This window comes from Anomaloglossus baeobatrachus, chromosome 5 (assembly GCF_048569485.1).
Source record: "Anomaloglossus baeobatrachus isolate aAnoBae1 chromosome 5, aAnoBae1.hap1, whole genome shotgun sequence".
Classification (NCBI taxonomy): Eukaryota; Metazoa; Chordata; class Amphibia; order Anura; family Aromobatidae; genus Anomaloglossus; species Anomaloglossus baeobatrachus.
Genome location: NC_134357.1, coordinates 467,036,464 through 467,053,554, shown reverse-complemented (window position 1 = coordinate 467,053,554; position 17,091 = coordinate 467,036,464). Strand labels below are relative to the sequence as shown.

The following is a 17,091-nucleotide window of genomic DNA, read 5'->3' as shown; positions in this document are numbered from 1 at the left end:
TATCCTATTCAGTGACAGCGATGACGTCAGGAGTGCAGGAGATAGTCACTGCAGGTAATGATCTCATCTAACCTCCTGACAGCAGCGCTCATCATCCCCGTGGCTGCCAGTATTGCAGTGTGAGGAGCTGCTGATACTGCAGTGCGGGCAGCCGTGGGGCTGGAGCGGGACACAGACTGCACAGGCGCCCGACGGAGGTCACACGGAAGTGCTTCCGTGTGGCGTCCAGGGAGTGTGATGTGTGTGTTTTATGCTCTGCTCCGCTTCCTCTTCCTTTCATAATGACATCACTTCCCTGCAAAACGCAGGGTAGTGATGAATTTACCGCAGGTAAATCGCGGCTATACCGGGGGTATACCGCACATCATTTGCTACCTGCGGTATACCCCCGGTATTTCGCAATTACATTACAGTGAATGGAGTGATATACTGCAGGTACCTGCGGAAAAGAAGTGACATGCACATTTTCTCAAGAAATTTTCTCAAGAAATTCTGCAGAAAGAATGTTCTTGAGAAAAAAACGCAGCGTGCGCACAGTTTTTTTTTTTTTTTTTGGTTTTTTTTTTCCCCCCCATACGTTTTGCTGGGAAATGTCTGCTGAAAGGTTACAAACCTTTCTCAAGAAATTTCTGCAGCAAAACCGTGGGTAAAACCGCAGTGTGTGCACAGGGCCTAAGACTGGTATTGATAGAAAATAGAATAGATTTTTTTTTTATATAGCAGCAACAGCAAGGACTGCAAGGCAATAATAGCTGTAATACGCTATCCCTGCTCCAGCAGCTCTCCATACACTGTTTCCACGATAGTGACCTGAGCAGCGAATCACCAGGTCTTGTATAGACCCAATGACGTGCGGCCGGCCAATCACAATAATGCCAGTAGCCAACGTAACTATGGCATTACTGTGATAGGCAGGCAATTGCCACCGGTTTAGTGACTAAACAGATGCAAAACATGGAGGGCAGTGACTAGAGCATGGCACAAGGGTACTTGATCAAGTACCGAGCGTGCCGAGCACCCTGATGCTCGATTGAGTACTGAAAATTGCTGAGCACGCTCACTTATCACTAGTTATCAGCCCTTTTACTGTATGTAAAGCTGCAGTGTAGACTAATGTGGATGGGTAAGGGCTCATTCAGACATCCATGAAAATCAAAAAGAGGTGCTCAATTGTACTGAAACTTGGACTGTACATACTCTGGTTCATGAGAAACTGATATTTTCAAGCAGGTGTTGAAAATGTCCCCGGTTCGCATGCCTGCATGCTCCGTTCCATATTGCTGAATGGATTCTACATGACATATTTCAGATTTCGACCTCCAGATTTCTTTAGAAACTCCCTTTGGCACCGCCTTTAAGGGCTTCAGTTTTCCAATAAGTTTTCACAATGAAAACAAACTCCTGTAAATTGTTAAAGGGAACCTGTCATCAGAAAATCAGAAATTTCGCCCAAAAGCTAAAAGATTCCCCCTCTGCAGCTCCTGGGCTGCATTCTAGGAAGGTCCCTGTTATTATTGTGCCCCATGTGAGACCAAAATAAAGCCTTTATAAAGTTCTACCTTTTTGTATGCAGCTTCTGTAAATCCGTCACGGGGGCGGGCTCTCTGCCGTCCGTTATTCTGCCTCCTGGTCCTGTACGCCGCCCCCATCGCTCCTTTCCATATCTGATGCACCGCCCACTGCTCCAGCCATCCCCGCGCATGCCCAGTGCCAGTCTCACAGGTCTGAGCAGTGTGACCGCTGGTGACGTGTGCGCAGGCAAGTGATTATGGACGGGACTGTGACTGTTATCAGCAAGTACCCGGCCATAATCTCGTGAGCGCGCAAACCTCTCCAGCATTCACACTGAGCTCAGTGTAGATGCTAGACTGTATGGGCTGCTTCCAGGGATGACGTCCCTTTGTCATGTGATAGGGGCGTGTTCGAAATACTATCACATGACAAAGGGACGTCATCCCTGGAAGCAGCCCATACAGTCTAGCATCTACACTGAGCTCAGTGTGACCGCTGGAGAGGTTTGCGCGCTCAAGAGATTATGGCCGGGTACTTGCTGATAACAGTCACAGTCCCGTCCATAATCACTTGCCTGCGCACACGTCACCAGCGGTCACACTGCTCAGACCTGTGAGACTGGCACTGGGCATGCGCGGGGATGGCTGGAGCAGTGGGCGGTGCATCAGATATGGAAAGGAGCGATGGGGGCGGCATACAGGACCAGGAGGCAGAATAACGGACGGCAGAGAGCCCGCCCCCGTGACGGATTTACAGAAGCTGCATACAAAAAGGTAGAACTTTATAAAGGCTTTATTTTGGTCTCACATGGGGCACAATAATAACAGGGACCTTCCTAGAATGCAGCCCAGGAGCTGCAGAGGGGGAATCTTTTAGCTTTTGGGCGAAATTTCTGATGACAGGTTCCCTTTAACAAATGAAGAAGGAATTTGGCAGGAGTGACATGCAAGCACCACACAAACTACTGACACGCAGAAGGACATGAAGTCTCTCCTATAGAAGACGACCGGCGGAGGATGTTTCTGGTTGCTGAGGATCATTGCACTCACCTCTCATCAGTTAAAGTATGTATAGACCAAGTTTCAGAACCATCAACTCTTAAATTTTACAGCAATTTTTCAAAGTAGTGCGCAGGAAACCCACGGCCAGTCCATGCATCACGGTCCTTGTGCAGAATGAATGTTCTCTGATGTCTGAGCCTACACTCATCAGTCTGCATTCAATTGCACCTGAAAATGGAGACCATATTTTGCCCTCTATCAGCCACTACCAAATGGGCAGCAAATTAATATAGAATACATAATATACACTGTGCCCTACATTATCAGTATTCAAGCTGAGGAGATGCAGAAGTAGAGACGTAGGCTCAGATTACAGCTGGCAGTTTGTACACCAGGATTTGGCTATCTGCGCACGCTGCATTTTTTTTACGCTGCGCTTTTTGGCCGATAAAAACGCACAAACGAACCCACGTCGAAAAACGCGTCAAACGCATGCGTTTTTACCGCGATTTGGTGCGTTTTTGGTTGCGTTTTGCTGCGTTATTGATCTCTGCGTTTTGCTGCGTTTTTCCAATGCATTGCATGGGCGGAAAACGCAGGAAAGAATTGACATGTCCATTTTTATTTTTTTTTTCAAGCTCAAAAACGCAGCTTAAAAAAAAAAGTTGTGTGCGGACAGCAAAAATGAAAACTCATAGCCTTTGCTGTGGAAGCAAAGTCCTGCAGTTTTGAGGCCAAAAACGCACCCGAAAAACGTGCAAAAACACCGCGAAAAACGCACTGTGCGCACATAGCCTTAATGAATTTGGTGTATCTTACTCCAGCACTCTCCTCGTTAAGAGGACCAACCACCAGAATAGTCATACACTGTAGAAACTAAAGCCAGTGCTATACTGGTGCTAACATGTTGATTCTATACATACCTTTTAGTTGTGAGATTGGATGTATGCTTTCTGAAATATAAGCAAGCAAAGTTTGTGAAATGCACTGTTATTTGATGTGAAGTGCAATGGAATATCTAATACGCGAGTTGGGTTTTTCTAGTTACAGTGGAACCTCGGATTACGAGTAACTTGGTGTGCGAGTATTTTGCTATATGAGCAAAGCTTGCTGGAAATTTGTAACTGCGTTTACGAGCATGCTTTGCTGTACAAGCAAATACTCACCGCACACACTTCCGGTTCCGTACATCCACCGCACTCTGACCCGCTCTTGCGTACGTACGTACGTACACGCACGTACGTACGCGCGCGCACACACGCGTGCACACACACAATTATGCTCATCTTACCTTCTGTTCCATCGCCAGCCTCCTGGTTCTTGTAGTTCGCTGGTACAGGATGTGTATCTGGTAACCATCGCGACGATGGAAGAACTTTCGCTGTCAGCAGCTTCTCAAAGGCAACGCCCTGACCAATCAGAGGCAAGCGGCTCCTGCCTTTAACGTCAGCGCTCTGGCAGCGGAAGCTCCGGCATCGGTCGCAATGGTTACCCGATACACATCCTGTACTTGCAGACTACAAGAATCAGGAGGCTGGTGATGGAACGGAAGATAAGGTGAGCATAATATGTGTGTTTGTGAGTGTGTGGAATGGCACAATTTTGCTTTGCTAGAAGAGTAACTTGGTTTACAAGCACACTCCCAGAACGGATTGTTCTTGTAAACCAAGGTTCCATTGTATTCCCGCCCATGCCTGCCTTCCTGTCCTCCCCCTCACACCCCCCCCCCCTCAAAAACGCCGTCCTTCTATCCTCCACCTGTAATAAGACATGAGGAGGAAGATCAGGCAGGGAAACGGGTGGGATTAACTAGCAGAACCCGACCTATTAGATATTCCGATGCACCTCACGTCAAATAACTGCATTTCACAAACTTTACTTGCCTATATGTCAGAGACTACACATCCGATCTCACAACTAAAGGTATATATACAATCAGCATGATAGTGCCAGTATAGCACTGGCTTTAGTTTATATAGAAAAATCCTGATGGTTGGTCCTCTTAAAGAGACATGCACTCCAGTATTAAATTTAGAGCATTTTACAACTACTGTGTGCGACTGCCAAAAATATGACCAGTTAGGGGCTGATTTAAATTTGTCTTAATTTATGCTGCAAAAGTAGAGTAAATTATGATGAATGTGTAGCTTTAATTTGTCCATGGTACATCCTGCCTGAGTTGTCTTCCTTTTAAAGGGAAGGTATCGTCAAAAAAAACAAACTGAAAAAATGTAAAGTAATAATGTTTAAATGTTTTGTTTAAATATTATTTTTTTTTTAATTGTGCAAAATATAAAAAAAAATTAAAGTTTGATATTTCCCACTGTTAAACACTAGGGGGAGCAGCTTCTGAAATCCTACTAAATTTCCACTGTATAAAAAACTCAGATTACAGCCTGCAGTAAAGTGGGCGGAGTCTGCTCTCCTGTGTGTGGTGGCGCCTCCCCCCTCCTAACCTGAGTGTTTACAACAGATAACAGAGAATTACATGTAAGGACACAATGCACAGCCATTTTCCTGGTGACCAGAAATGTCTAAAGTGTCACCAAGGACAGCAGGAGTATCACACAGGAGAGAATTAGATACACTGCTCTGCAGACAGTATCACATAGGATAGGATTAGATACACGGCTCTGCAGACAGAATCACACAGGAGAGGATTAGATTCACAACCCTGCAGACAGTATCACACGACATGATTAGATACACGGCTCAGCAGACAGTATCACACAGGACAGGATTAGATACACGGCTCAGCAGACAATCACAAAGGATAGGATTAGATACACAGCTCAGCAGACAGTATTACACGATAGGATTAGATACACAGCCCTGCAGACAGTATCACACAGGATAGGATTAGATACACAGCTCAGCAGACAGTAACACACACACACACACACACACACACACACCACACCCCTGTTGGGGACCTTATGCCCCACACACACACACAGTCACCCCTGATGGGGACCTTATGCTACACACACACACCCCTGATGGGGACCTTATGCCACACACACAATCACCCCTGATGGGGACCTTATGCCACACACACAATCACACACACACACACACTCACCCCTGATGGGGACCTTGTGACACACACACACACACACACACACACACACACACACACACACACACACACACTTTTCACATCATTCCTCCCCTGTGACCTGGTGGGCGCTCCAGGCAGCTGTGCTGCATGCCATCCTCCCCTGCGTCCGGCCGACATTTCACACATCCGATCGCTTACACTCGCATATCCGATCGCATACACTCACACACACACTCACGATATCGCACATACCTGTACAATCGCGCGCGCACACACTCAGAACATCCGGAGATATCACATGCTTCCCATGTGATCCTCTCGCAGGTCCTGGAAGCTCACTGCACAGCATCGCAAGCGCCGACACACACTCACAATCACCCCTGATGGGGACCTTGTGACACACACACACACACACACACCAGCGGCGGGCAGAGCTGGGGGAGCTGCGGCAGCGGGCACAGAGGGGGCTTGGGAGAATGGAGGGAGGGGGGTGTCATTGGAGACGGTAACGGCGGGGGGGGGCGGGGCGGCGGCAGTAGCTGTGGCAGAGCAGGGGCTGGGGAGAACGGAGGGATGGGATGTTATCGGAGACAGTAACGAAGGGAGGGGAGGCGGCCCGTACTCACACATCCCGGCGGGTGACGGGTAAAGTGGAGCAAACAGCACATGCTGTGAGCTCCACAATGATGGCGCTGGTCTCCTCCCTCTGTTGTGTTCTGGACAGCCCAGGGGGCGCGTCCAGGTCACAGCAGATGCCCACTGTAACGTACTTCATGGGGTCGGAGCGCGACTATCAGAGTCTATGCACAGGGGCTGTCATAAAGGAAGGAGTTAGGCTATGTCCGCACGTTGCGTCGGAGTACCTGCAGTTTATTCTGCACGTTTTCCTTCCCTTGGTTTTTGTCCAAATGGCTTTTGACCATTTTTTAGTGCTAAAAACACATGCGTTTTTACCGCGTTTAGTGCTTTTTACCTGCGTTTTCACCTGCGTTTCTAGAGATCCGTTTTGTAGATCAAGACACTGAGAAATAAAGTTGAAATAGTAAAAAAGAATGAAAAAAGAGAAAAAAATATAAAATTACTTTTAATAAAAATATATGGGAAATTATCAATTTTAATGAAAAAATAGTGGTTATGCACATTTTAACAGCAAAATAGGTGAAGTTTATTATTTTTTAACATTTAAATTTTCGGTTATTGTGTGTGTGTAAAGGAACATTAGAACCCATTATTTTTTTGGCCAGAAAAGCATGCGTTTTTGAAGCCAAAAACGCAGTGGAAAAAGCAGGTAAAAAGCATGAAAAACGCAGGAATTGTGCTTTTGGTTGCATTTTGCCATTTCTCATTGACTCCAATGTTAAGGAAACGCTGCAGAAATGGCAAAAACAACTGACATGCTGCTTCTTTTTCAGCATGGTTTTTGACCACAAATATGCAAATTAAGGCTATGTTCACACTAGAAAAATGATTTTTCTTAAGAAATTTCTTAATAGTGCACCTGTGTTAAAAAACGCACCAAAAACGCACCTGCGTTTTTGCCGCGTTTTCGGTGCGTTTTTGGTGCGTTTTTGGTCCGTTTTTGGTGCGTTTTTACCGCTGGTTGCTCCCTGCGTTATTGTGCCAATTATCTATGGCAAAAAACGCAGTTAGCTGCAGAAAAGAAGTGACATGCTCATTCTTTTTCTTAAGAAAATCTACTGAAAGAATTTTCTTAAGAAAAAAACGCAGTGTGTGCACAGCTAATTTTTTTTGCCATAGGTTTTGCTGGGGAAGTGTCTGCAGAAAGGTTACAAGAATTTCTCAAGAAATTTCTGCAGCAAAAACGGACCCAAAACGCAGTGTGTGAACATAGCCTAAACGCTGCAGAAAAAAAAGCAAAGTGCAGACAGGATTTATACTTTTCCCATAGACTTTGCTGGAAAACAAAAACGCATGCGTTTTTGCACAAAAACGCTGCTGCTAAAAACGCTGCAGAAACGCGGTAAAAAACGCAACGTGCGAACATAGCCTTACTGTCGTTACAAACACGGCAAATCCAGCATGGCAGCCCCCAGTGCCTCCAGTAAAATAAGAATTACATAAAAACTAAATAAGCTGCGATTTTCATTTTGTATTAGAAATACTTGATTTCATAATCACTATTTTTAATACAAAAATAAAAAACCGCGACACCTTCCCTTTAAAAAGCTAACAGGAATAGTAATGTAAAAAACAAAAAAAACAAACCAAACTTCCCATTGCAGAATTTGTTTGCAACATTTCAAGCAGTCTTTGGACAGAATTGTGACAGAACCTGCTTGATAAATGTGGCCCAGAGTGGTAATGTAAAAATAAATAAAAAATGTGGGGGTACGAGGGGTGCATGGATGGGGCATTGTAAGCTGGTCACATGTAGTAGGAACCATGTTGTGGTTGCTATTTTAAGTACATAATAGGGTAGTGCAATTTGGGTGCTTAGAATTTGGAGGTGCTGCTCTTGTGTGTTTTTCTTACCTCCTGACCTGTTGAGAGAGGGGTTTTTTTTTTGTTTTATAACACCAGGAAAACCAGATATTTAAGTGTTTTTTAACGGTGTGTGATTTCAGGAAAGACTAATTTGTTTAGGGTTTTGTAGGAGCTGGAATTGTAACTTTCTATGAAGGGAAATGACATTAGTATGTGCTCAGTGTTTACACACTGGAGTATCGTCACTATTGTAGGAAAATAAATCCCTGCGGCTCCCATGTCGGGGTTCCCCTTCTGGGAATTATTTATTCAAGTCATTCCATTGGGGAAGTTTTTTTTTTTTGTAGTGTGAAACATATACTGTATCCACATAACAAAAAATATACAGGGTGTATGTGTGTGTGTATAAAAAAAAAAAAAAATTTTATATATATAATATATACAGTCATGGCCAAAAGGTTTGAGAATGCTACAAATATTAATATTTACAAAGTCTACTGCTTAAGTTTTTCTAATGGCAATTTGCATATACTCTAGAATGTCATAAAGAGTGATCAGCTTAACAGCAATTACTTGCAAAGTCAATATTTGCTAAGAAAATTAACTTTAACCCCCAAAACACATTTCAACATCATTGCATTCCTGCCTTAAAAGGAGCAGCTAACATTGTTTTAGTGATTGTTCCATTAACACAGGTGTGGGTGTTGATGAGGACAGGGCTGGCAATCAGTCATGATTAAGTAAGAATATCACCACTGGACACTTTAAAAGGAGGCTGGTGCTTGGTATCATTGTTTCTCTTCAGTTAACCATGGTTATCTCTAAAGAAACACGTGCAGCCATCATAGCTCTGCGCAAAAATGGCCTAACAGGGAAGAGTATCACAGCTACAAAGATTGCACCTCAGTCAACAATCTATCGCATCATCAAGAACTTCAAGGAGAGAGCTTCCATTGTTGCCAAAAAGGCTCCAGGGCACCCAAGAAGGATCAGCAAACGCCAGGACCATATCTTAAAACTGTTTCAGCTGCGGGATCGGACTACCAGCAGCGCCGAGCTAGCTCAGCAATGGCAGCAGGCTGGTGTGAGTGCTTCTGCACGCACTGTGAGGCGGAGACTGCTTGAGCAAGGCCTGGTTTCAAGGAGGGCAGCAAAGAAGCCACTTCTCTCCAGAAAAAACATCAGGGACCGACTGATATTCTGCAAAAGGTACAGGGAGTGGACTGCTGAGGACTGGGGTAAAGTCATTTTCTCAGATGAATCCCCTTTTCGATTGTTTGGGACATCTGGAAAACAGCTTATTAGGAGAAGAGGTGAGCGCTACCACCAGTCTTGTCTCATGCCAACTGTTAAGCATCCTGAAACGATTCATGTATGGGGTTGCTTCTCAGCCAAGGGAATCGGCTCACTCACAGTCTTGCCTAAAAACACAGCCATGAATAAAGAATGGTACCAGAATGTCCTTCAAGAGCAACTTCTCCCAACTGTCCAAGAGCAGTTTGGCGCCCAACAATGCCTTTTCCAGCATGATGGAGCACCTTGCCATAAAGCAAAGGTGATCACTGGAACAAAACATAGAGATTTTGGGTCCATGGCCTGGAAACTCCCCAGATCTTAATCCCATTGAGAACTTGTGGGCAATCCTCAAGAGACGGGTGGACAAACAAAAACCAACAAATTCTGGCAAAATGCAAGCATTGCTTATGCAAGAATGGACAGCTATCAGTCAGGATTTGGTCCAGAAGTTGAGAGCATGCCAGGGAGAATTGCAGAGGTCCTGAAGAAGGGTCAACACTGCAAATATTGACTTGCTGCATTAACTCATTCTAAGGGTACCTTCACACTTTAGCGATGCAGCAGCGATCCCACCAGCGATCTGACCTGGTCAGGATCGCTGCTGCATCGCTACATGGTCGCTGGTGAGCTGTCAAACAGGCAGATCTCACCAGCGACCAGTGACCAGCCCCCAGCCAGCAGCGACGTGCAAGCGACGCTGCGCTTGCACGGAGCCGGCGTCTGGAAGCTGCGGACACTGGTAACTAAGGTAAACATCGGGTATGGTTACCTGATGTTTACCTTAGTTACCAGCTCACACCGCTTAACTTAGCGTGTGCAGGGAGCAGGAGCCGGCACTGGCAGCGTGAGAGCTGCGGAGGCTGGTAACGAAGGTAAATATCGGGTAACCACCTTGGTTACCCGATGTTTACCTTGGTTACAGCTTACCGCAGGCTGTCAGACGCCGGCTCCTGCTCCCTTCACATTCAGGATTGTTGCTCTCTCACTGTCACACACAGCGATGTGTGATTATCAGCGGGAGAGCAACAATAAAAAACCGAACCAGAGCTGTGTGTAACGAGCAGCGATCTCACAGCAGGGGCCAGATCACTGCTCAGTGTCACACACAGCGAGATCGCTAATGAGGTCACAAAAAACGTGACTCAGCAGCAATCTCAGTAGCGATCTCGCTGTGTGTGAAGTACCCCTAACTGTCAATATAACCTTTTGGTACTCATATGATTGCAATTATATTTCTGCATGTGATGTAAACATCAGACAAATACAATTAAAAACCAGAGGGCAACAGATAATGTGAAAATATAATTTTGGTGTCATTCTCAAAACTTTTGGCCATGACTGTATATACATTTATATCTATATATCTCTATATGACACACACACACACACACACACACACACACACACACACACACACACACACACACACACACACACACACACACACACACACTTGTAGATTCTCATTGAAGGCATCAAAACTATGAATAAAACATGTGGAATGAAATACTTAGTGTGAAACAACTGAAAATATGTCTTATATTCTAGGTTCTTCAAAGTAGCCACCTTTTGCTTTGATTACTGCTTTGCACACTCTTGGCATTCTCTTGATGAGCTTCAAGAGGTAGTCAATGGCAATAGTTTTCCAACAGTCTTGAAGGAGTTCCCAGAGATGCTTAGCACTTGTTGGCCGTTTTGCCTTCACTCTGCGGTCCAGCTCACCCCAAACCATCTTGATTGGGTTCAGGTCTGGTGACTGTGGAGGCCAGGTCATCTGGCGTAGCACCCAATCACTCTCCTTCTTAGTCAAATAGCCCTTACACAGCCTGGAGGTGTGTTTGGGGTCATTGTCCTGTAAAAAAATGATGGTCCAACTAAATGCAAACCGGATGGAATTGCACGCCGCTGCAAGATGCTGTGGTAGGCATGCTGGTTCAGTATGCCTTCAATTTTGAATAAATCCCCAACAGTGTCACCAGCAAAGCACCCCCACACCATCACACCTCCTCCTCCATGCTTCACGGTGGGAACCAGCCATGTAGAGTCCATCTGTTCACCTTTTCTACAAAGACACGGTGGTTGGATCCAAAGATCTCAAATTTGGACTCTTCAGACCAAAGCACAGATTTCCACTGGTCTAATGTCCATTCCTCGTGTTCTTTAGCCCAAACAAGTCTCTTCTGCTTGTTGCCTGTCCTTAGCAGTGGTTTCCTAGCAGCTATTTTACCATGAAGGCCTGCTGCACAAAGTCTCCTCTTAACAGTTGTTCTAGAGATGGTGTGTCCAAACTTTTGGTGTGTGTGTGTGTGTGTGTGTGTGTGTGTGTGTTTTTCATTTTTTTTAACCTGACGTGTCTAATGTAAAAAAAAAAAAAAAAAAAAAAAAAAAAATGATAAAAAGCCGTTTTCTATATGTGCTTGAAAATCCCTACTCACTTTGTCTACTGCTCTTATGCAAATGTTTTTAAAGTTGCAGACCACTAAATCCCTGTGTAGTCACTTCATGCAAACGTTATTTCCCATACACTAATGATCAAAATGGTAACCATGATTTTAACACTTGACTTTCAGGCCCTGTGCGCGCTAGAAAATGGAATTTTCTTAAGAAAATTCCGGACCCTCAAAGATTACCGCGCCTGCGGTAAAAGAACGCAGAAAACCGCATGTGGTTTTGCCGCGGGTTGTTCCCTGCGATTTTTGACCATTATCTATGGCAAAAACCCGCAGGTACCTGCGGAAAAGAAGTGACATGCAATTCTTGTTGCTGCAGAAAACATGCAGCAAAACCTGTTGGTGGGAAAAAAAAAGCACAGTGCACACTTTTTTTTTTTTTTTTTTTTTTTTTTTTTTAACCATAGGCTTTGCTAGGGAAGGACTGCAGCAAGGTTATGAACATTTTCTGCAGCAAAACTACAGTAAAAACTGCAGCGTGCGCACAGGGCCTCAGGTTCCATCTCTCCCCATCCACTACAGCTTCAAACACGAGACTACCTTTATTTTATAAACAATCATCTTGACTATCTCATACATAAGTTTGACTAACTATTTAGTCTGATTAGTTATGCAGATTCTTGTCATGTCACTGCATTGTTACTGTTTTGCTCCTGATGGTTGTGAAAAAATAAATCTTGCTGTATACTACAAATTACAACCTGTTTTTTCACATTCCCTAATAGCTCAGTGTATTATTAGATTGATTCCAATGTGAAAGGTCACTGGTTTGAGTCAAGGAGTAGCCATGAAGATGGTTTCCCAAGGAAAGAGGAACCGCTCATCGATTAGTGGTCTCTCAGTCAAGAAAACTGACAAACTGCTTCATGTGAGTGCCATGACAGTTGGAAGAATATGAAATTAAAGGGAACCTGTCACCAGATGTTTATAATACTTACCTAAAGGTCTGTGCAGAGCAGACTGGTCGGATGGGCGTGTCTGGTTCCGTGCCACCTTTTTCAGCCATCTTTGTCCTCTTTCTGAAGCTAGTGTGGATGACACATCATACATACAAGCCGACATTGAGGTCCTGCGCAGGCAGGAGTAGGCCTGAGTAGGGCAGACCAAAGTATTGTAGTGCGCCTGCACGGGACCTCCATGTTGGCTAGGTGTAGATGACCTAGAACGCGTCATCCACACTAGCTTCAGAAGGACAAAGAAGGCCGAGGGAGGCGGCATTGACCCGGAGAATGTAGACGCCCATCCGACCAGTCTGCTCCACACAGACCATTAGGCCCTGTGCGCACACTGCGTTTTTACCCGTGTTTTTTTGTTTTGTTTTTTTTTTTTTTTGCGTCTTTGCTGGTTGTAACCTTTCTGCAGACATTCCCCAGCAAAACCTATGGGAAAAAAAATAGCTGTGCGCAGACTGCGTTTTTTTTTTTCTCAAAATTCTTTCTGCAGAATTTCTTGAAAAAAAGAATGAGCATGTCACTTCTTTTCTGCAGGTACCTGTGTTTTTTGCCATAGATAATGGTAAGAACGCAGGTACCAACATGCGGAAAAAAACGCGGTAACGCACAAAACCGTGGTAAAAAAAAAAGCACACGTTATTGGTGCGTTTTATGAACAGAAGTGCGCTAATCTTTGAGACTCAAATTTCTTGAGAAAAATCCTTTTTCTAGTGCGCACAGGGCCTTGGGTGAGTATTTATAAACATCCGGTGACAGGTTCCCTTTAAGTCCGTCCAAACAAAATATTACTATATTACAAAGCATGCGAGCTGCCTCTACTGCCGTGTTTGTCACGCCAAAACTGATAGACCTTGTGATGCGCCGACTTGTCGACTGATACTTTGTCTAGATGTCCTCCTCTTGGCTTTTGAACGGATGCACGGATTTCATTTTGTATTCTTCCCACGGTCACGGCACTAGCATGATGCAGTTTTCTTGGCAGAGAGACCGCTATCGATGAGCTGGATGATGCTGTTCCTCTTTTCTTTTACTGTACCAGTAAAGTAAAAGAGGATTCAAAAATCTCATGCGTATGTTTGTTTTTTGTTTTTCTCCTTTTGTGGTTCTTTGAGCTGCTGGCCAATACTTTTTTTTTTTTTTTTCTTTTTTTTTTTTTCCTTTCTCTCCCCCCCCCCCCCCTTTTCCCTTTTTTTTTTTCCTCAAGTCTGCAGCATGTCAATTCTTTCAGCCTTTTTCACCCATTCTAAATTTTATACAGCCTTTTTTTTTCATGTCAAGGCTGACAATAAGCCACGTGTGACGTGTGAACATACGCCTAAATATTCTCCAGCATATAAGGACGTTTTTACAATTTGTCATTATTAGGGTAGCTATTGTTGGAATGATTGATGCTTGTGTAAGGCCAGATTGCATGATCGCATGCTGTCGGATGATCTGATCCAGTGCGATTTCTCTGCTTCATTCAGGCTGCTTTCACACACCAGTTTTTTGGCATCAGGCACGATCCGGCGAAAAAAACTGATGCGACGGATCTGGCGAACAAACGGATCAGTTGCATCAGTTTTTTCCATCAGTTCCTTCGGTTTTTTGACAGATCCGGTGTGATACTGAGCATGCTCAGTTAAAAAAAAACGGATCTGGCTGCCGAATCCGTTTTTTGCCACATTCGGCATCCATAGGCTTTCATTATAAAACGCCGTTCGGTGCCGGATCTGGCGCAATCCGTTTTTTTTGCCAGACACAAAAACGATCACTTCAACGTTTCATCCGACTGCCGGACAAGTAAATTTTGCCGGATCCGGCAAAAAACGGATGAAACGCAAAGCCATCCGGGGCTAATGAAAGTCTATGGGGGGAAAAAACGGATCCGGCAGCAACAGACGGATCCGCTTTTTCATGTTTTTGCCGGATTGTGCCTGATGGCAAAAAACTGATGTGTGAAAGCAGCCTCAGAATCCAGTGCCTGTGAATGTGAAACATTGTTCTTCGATCTTGGTTTCCATTCAGCCCTATGGCAGTGTTTCTGTTCAGAAGTGTCACATATGCAAGAAAACTAAGTTCTCTGAATGTCTCTTGAATCTCTTCTAAAAATGCCTAAAGTTGTCCTCTGTCCTCAGCATAAAGCTTATTAGTGACATTATTGGTGACCTTTTTTGTTATTCCTTTTGCAGAGTCCTCAGATTCAGCGGAGTGACTGATGGTCGCCTCACGAATCTGGACGCCATAGAAAAGCCATGGATGGGATGAGGTAACTGCAGACCCGCGACCAGACCCACATTTCAATGGATACAAAGTACAAGGAAGATCTCTTCAGAAAATATGTACAGTTCCACGAATCTAAACTGGAAGCTTCAGATAGTAAGCAGCGAGCAGTCAGCGATGAGTACCTCCGCACCGCCGCCTCGGCCTTACTCAGCCTGCCGAAAATTGATCCCATTTATAGATTCAGGCTGATCAGGTTTTACGAAGTCTGTGAGAACTCCCTGAAAACCGTGCGAACATCCAATCTACGCTCCCTTCACAATGCCGCAGCTATGCTGGAGACCATAGGCATTAACCTGTTCCTATACCCCTGGAAGAAAGAGTACAAAAGTATCAAGGTGAGTCCTGCCCTGGGCATTTAATGGGCTCAACAAATGCTAAGGCTGCTTTCACACTACGTTTTTTTTTTAACATGCATCATGAACGTTTTTTTAACGCAAAAAGGGATCCAGTGCAAATGCGTTTTCATTTCAATGCATTTGCAATGGACTCGCGTTCACCTGCGTTTGTGTGCGTTATAGTGAGGATCCAGCGACTTGCAGTTTAACTTTTTTTCAAAAACGCTACTTGTAGCGTTTTTGTGCTGCGTCCAAATACTGCAAATTGCTGGATCCTGACTATACTGCATGCAAACGAATGTGAGCACTGGCATGCTGATAGACAGGATCCTGCTTGCTCTACTGAGCATGCCCAGAAACCAGTCTCGCGTGATCAGTCCCCCTCCCTCTCTCCCCCCTCCCGAGAGCGGAGGACGCTCGTAGCCACGGTAAATATCGGGTATCCAAGCAAGTTACCCGATGTTTACCTTGGTTACAAGCCTCCGCAGGTGTCAGATGTCGGCTCCCAGTCTTTCACGTTCAGTTCCCCTCACTCCCAATCACATGACTCCAATGCCCGCCCATAAACTTAAAGTGACAGGATCCTGCAAATAACACATGTTTGCGTTTTTCTTTGCAAAAACAGGATCCGCTTTTGCAGCAAAAAAACGGTCATGACGCATGCTAAAAAAACGTAGTGTGAAAGCAGCCTAAGTAAAATTAATTATAGCCTCTATTACAGGTCTCATAGGTTCTATTAACTTTTGATGGCATAGAAATATACACTGTTTTCACCTTCCATATGTCTGTCAATTAATCATTTATAAATACATGGCATCGCCCATGTACGAGTTTGATTTACCTCGGAATTATTCCGCGGAGCTGCAACTATTTTTCTTCTGAAGATGGTGTACAAACATTACTTGTACTGATCCTGGATTACATCCTGTATTAGGCCATGTCCACACACTGCATCTTAGTGCATCTTTTTTCCTGTAGTCACAAAAACATAGCTTGTGGCCCAAAATACTCATGAAGGAACACATGCATTTTTGCTGTGTTTTTTTGCGGCGTTTTTTTTTTAGTTTTTTAAAGGAGAAACAAAATATTATAGGATAATTGATAGCTAGAATAAATAGAAAAAAATAGAACAGAAAATAATAAAAAATAGAAATAACAGAATAGCTCAATAGAGCGATGGCTAGCTTGGCCAGCTGTTTTTTTTTTAATAATTTTTTTGGTTAAAAAAAATGTCTTGGGTGTCCCCCTGCATTTTTCATATCCAACACAGGAACAGCAGCAGTTGTGGCCTGCAATCCTCAGCTTTCTGCTGTACCTTGGCTGGCTATGAAAAATAGAGGGGATCCCACGCTTTTTGATTTATTTAAAAAGAAAAGACCTGGGGTCCCACCCCCATTTTTCTAAAACCAGACAAGGTACAGGAGACAACTGGAGGCTGATATTATTAGGGTTTAAAAGGCCATGGTTCTTTGGCCCTTTCCAGCCTAATATTAGTAGCTCGCAGCCGCCCCAGAAGTGCCGCATCAATTAGATGCGCCAATTCTGGCGCTGGATCGGGCTCTTCCTGTTGCCCTGGTGCGGTGACAATTGAGATAATAAGGAGTTAAGGGCAGCCCACTGCTGCCACTAAGGCCTAGATTAGTAATGGGAGGCTTCTGAGACATCCCCATCACTAATCTGTAAATCAAAGTAAATAAACACAAACCAAAAAATCCTTTATTTGAAAAAAAACAAAGCACCATCTTTCACCACTTTAACTACAAAAACACCCCT

General features: G+C 44.4%; 1 protein-coding gene across 2 annotated transcripts in view; it reads left to right on the top strand.

Moving 5' to 3' along the window:
- SPATA2 (spermatogenesis associated 2) overlaps positions 1-17,091 on the top strand; it is a 51,455-nt gene that overhangs the window by 18,052 nt on the left and 16,312 nt on the right. For both annotated transcript variants that reach the window (XM_075350613.1, XM_075350612.1), the window contains exon 2: positions 14,890-15,318. In XM_075350613.1, the coding sequence (XP_075206728.1) occupies positions 15,001-15,318 (318 nt within the window). In that variant the 5' untranslated portion in view covers positions 14,890-15,000. The remainder of the gene's footprint in view (positions 1-14,889; positions 15,319-17,091) is intronic.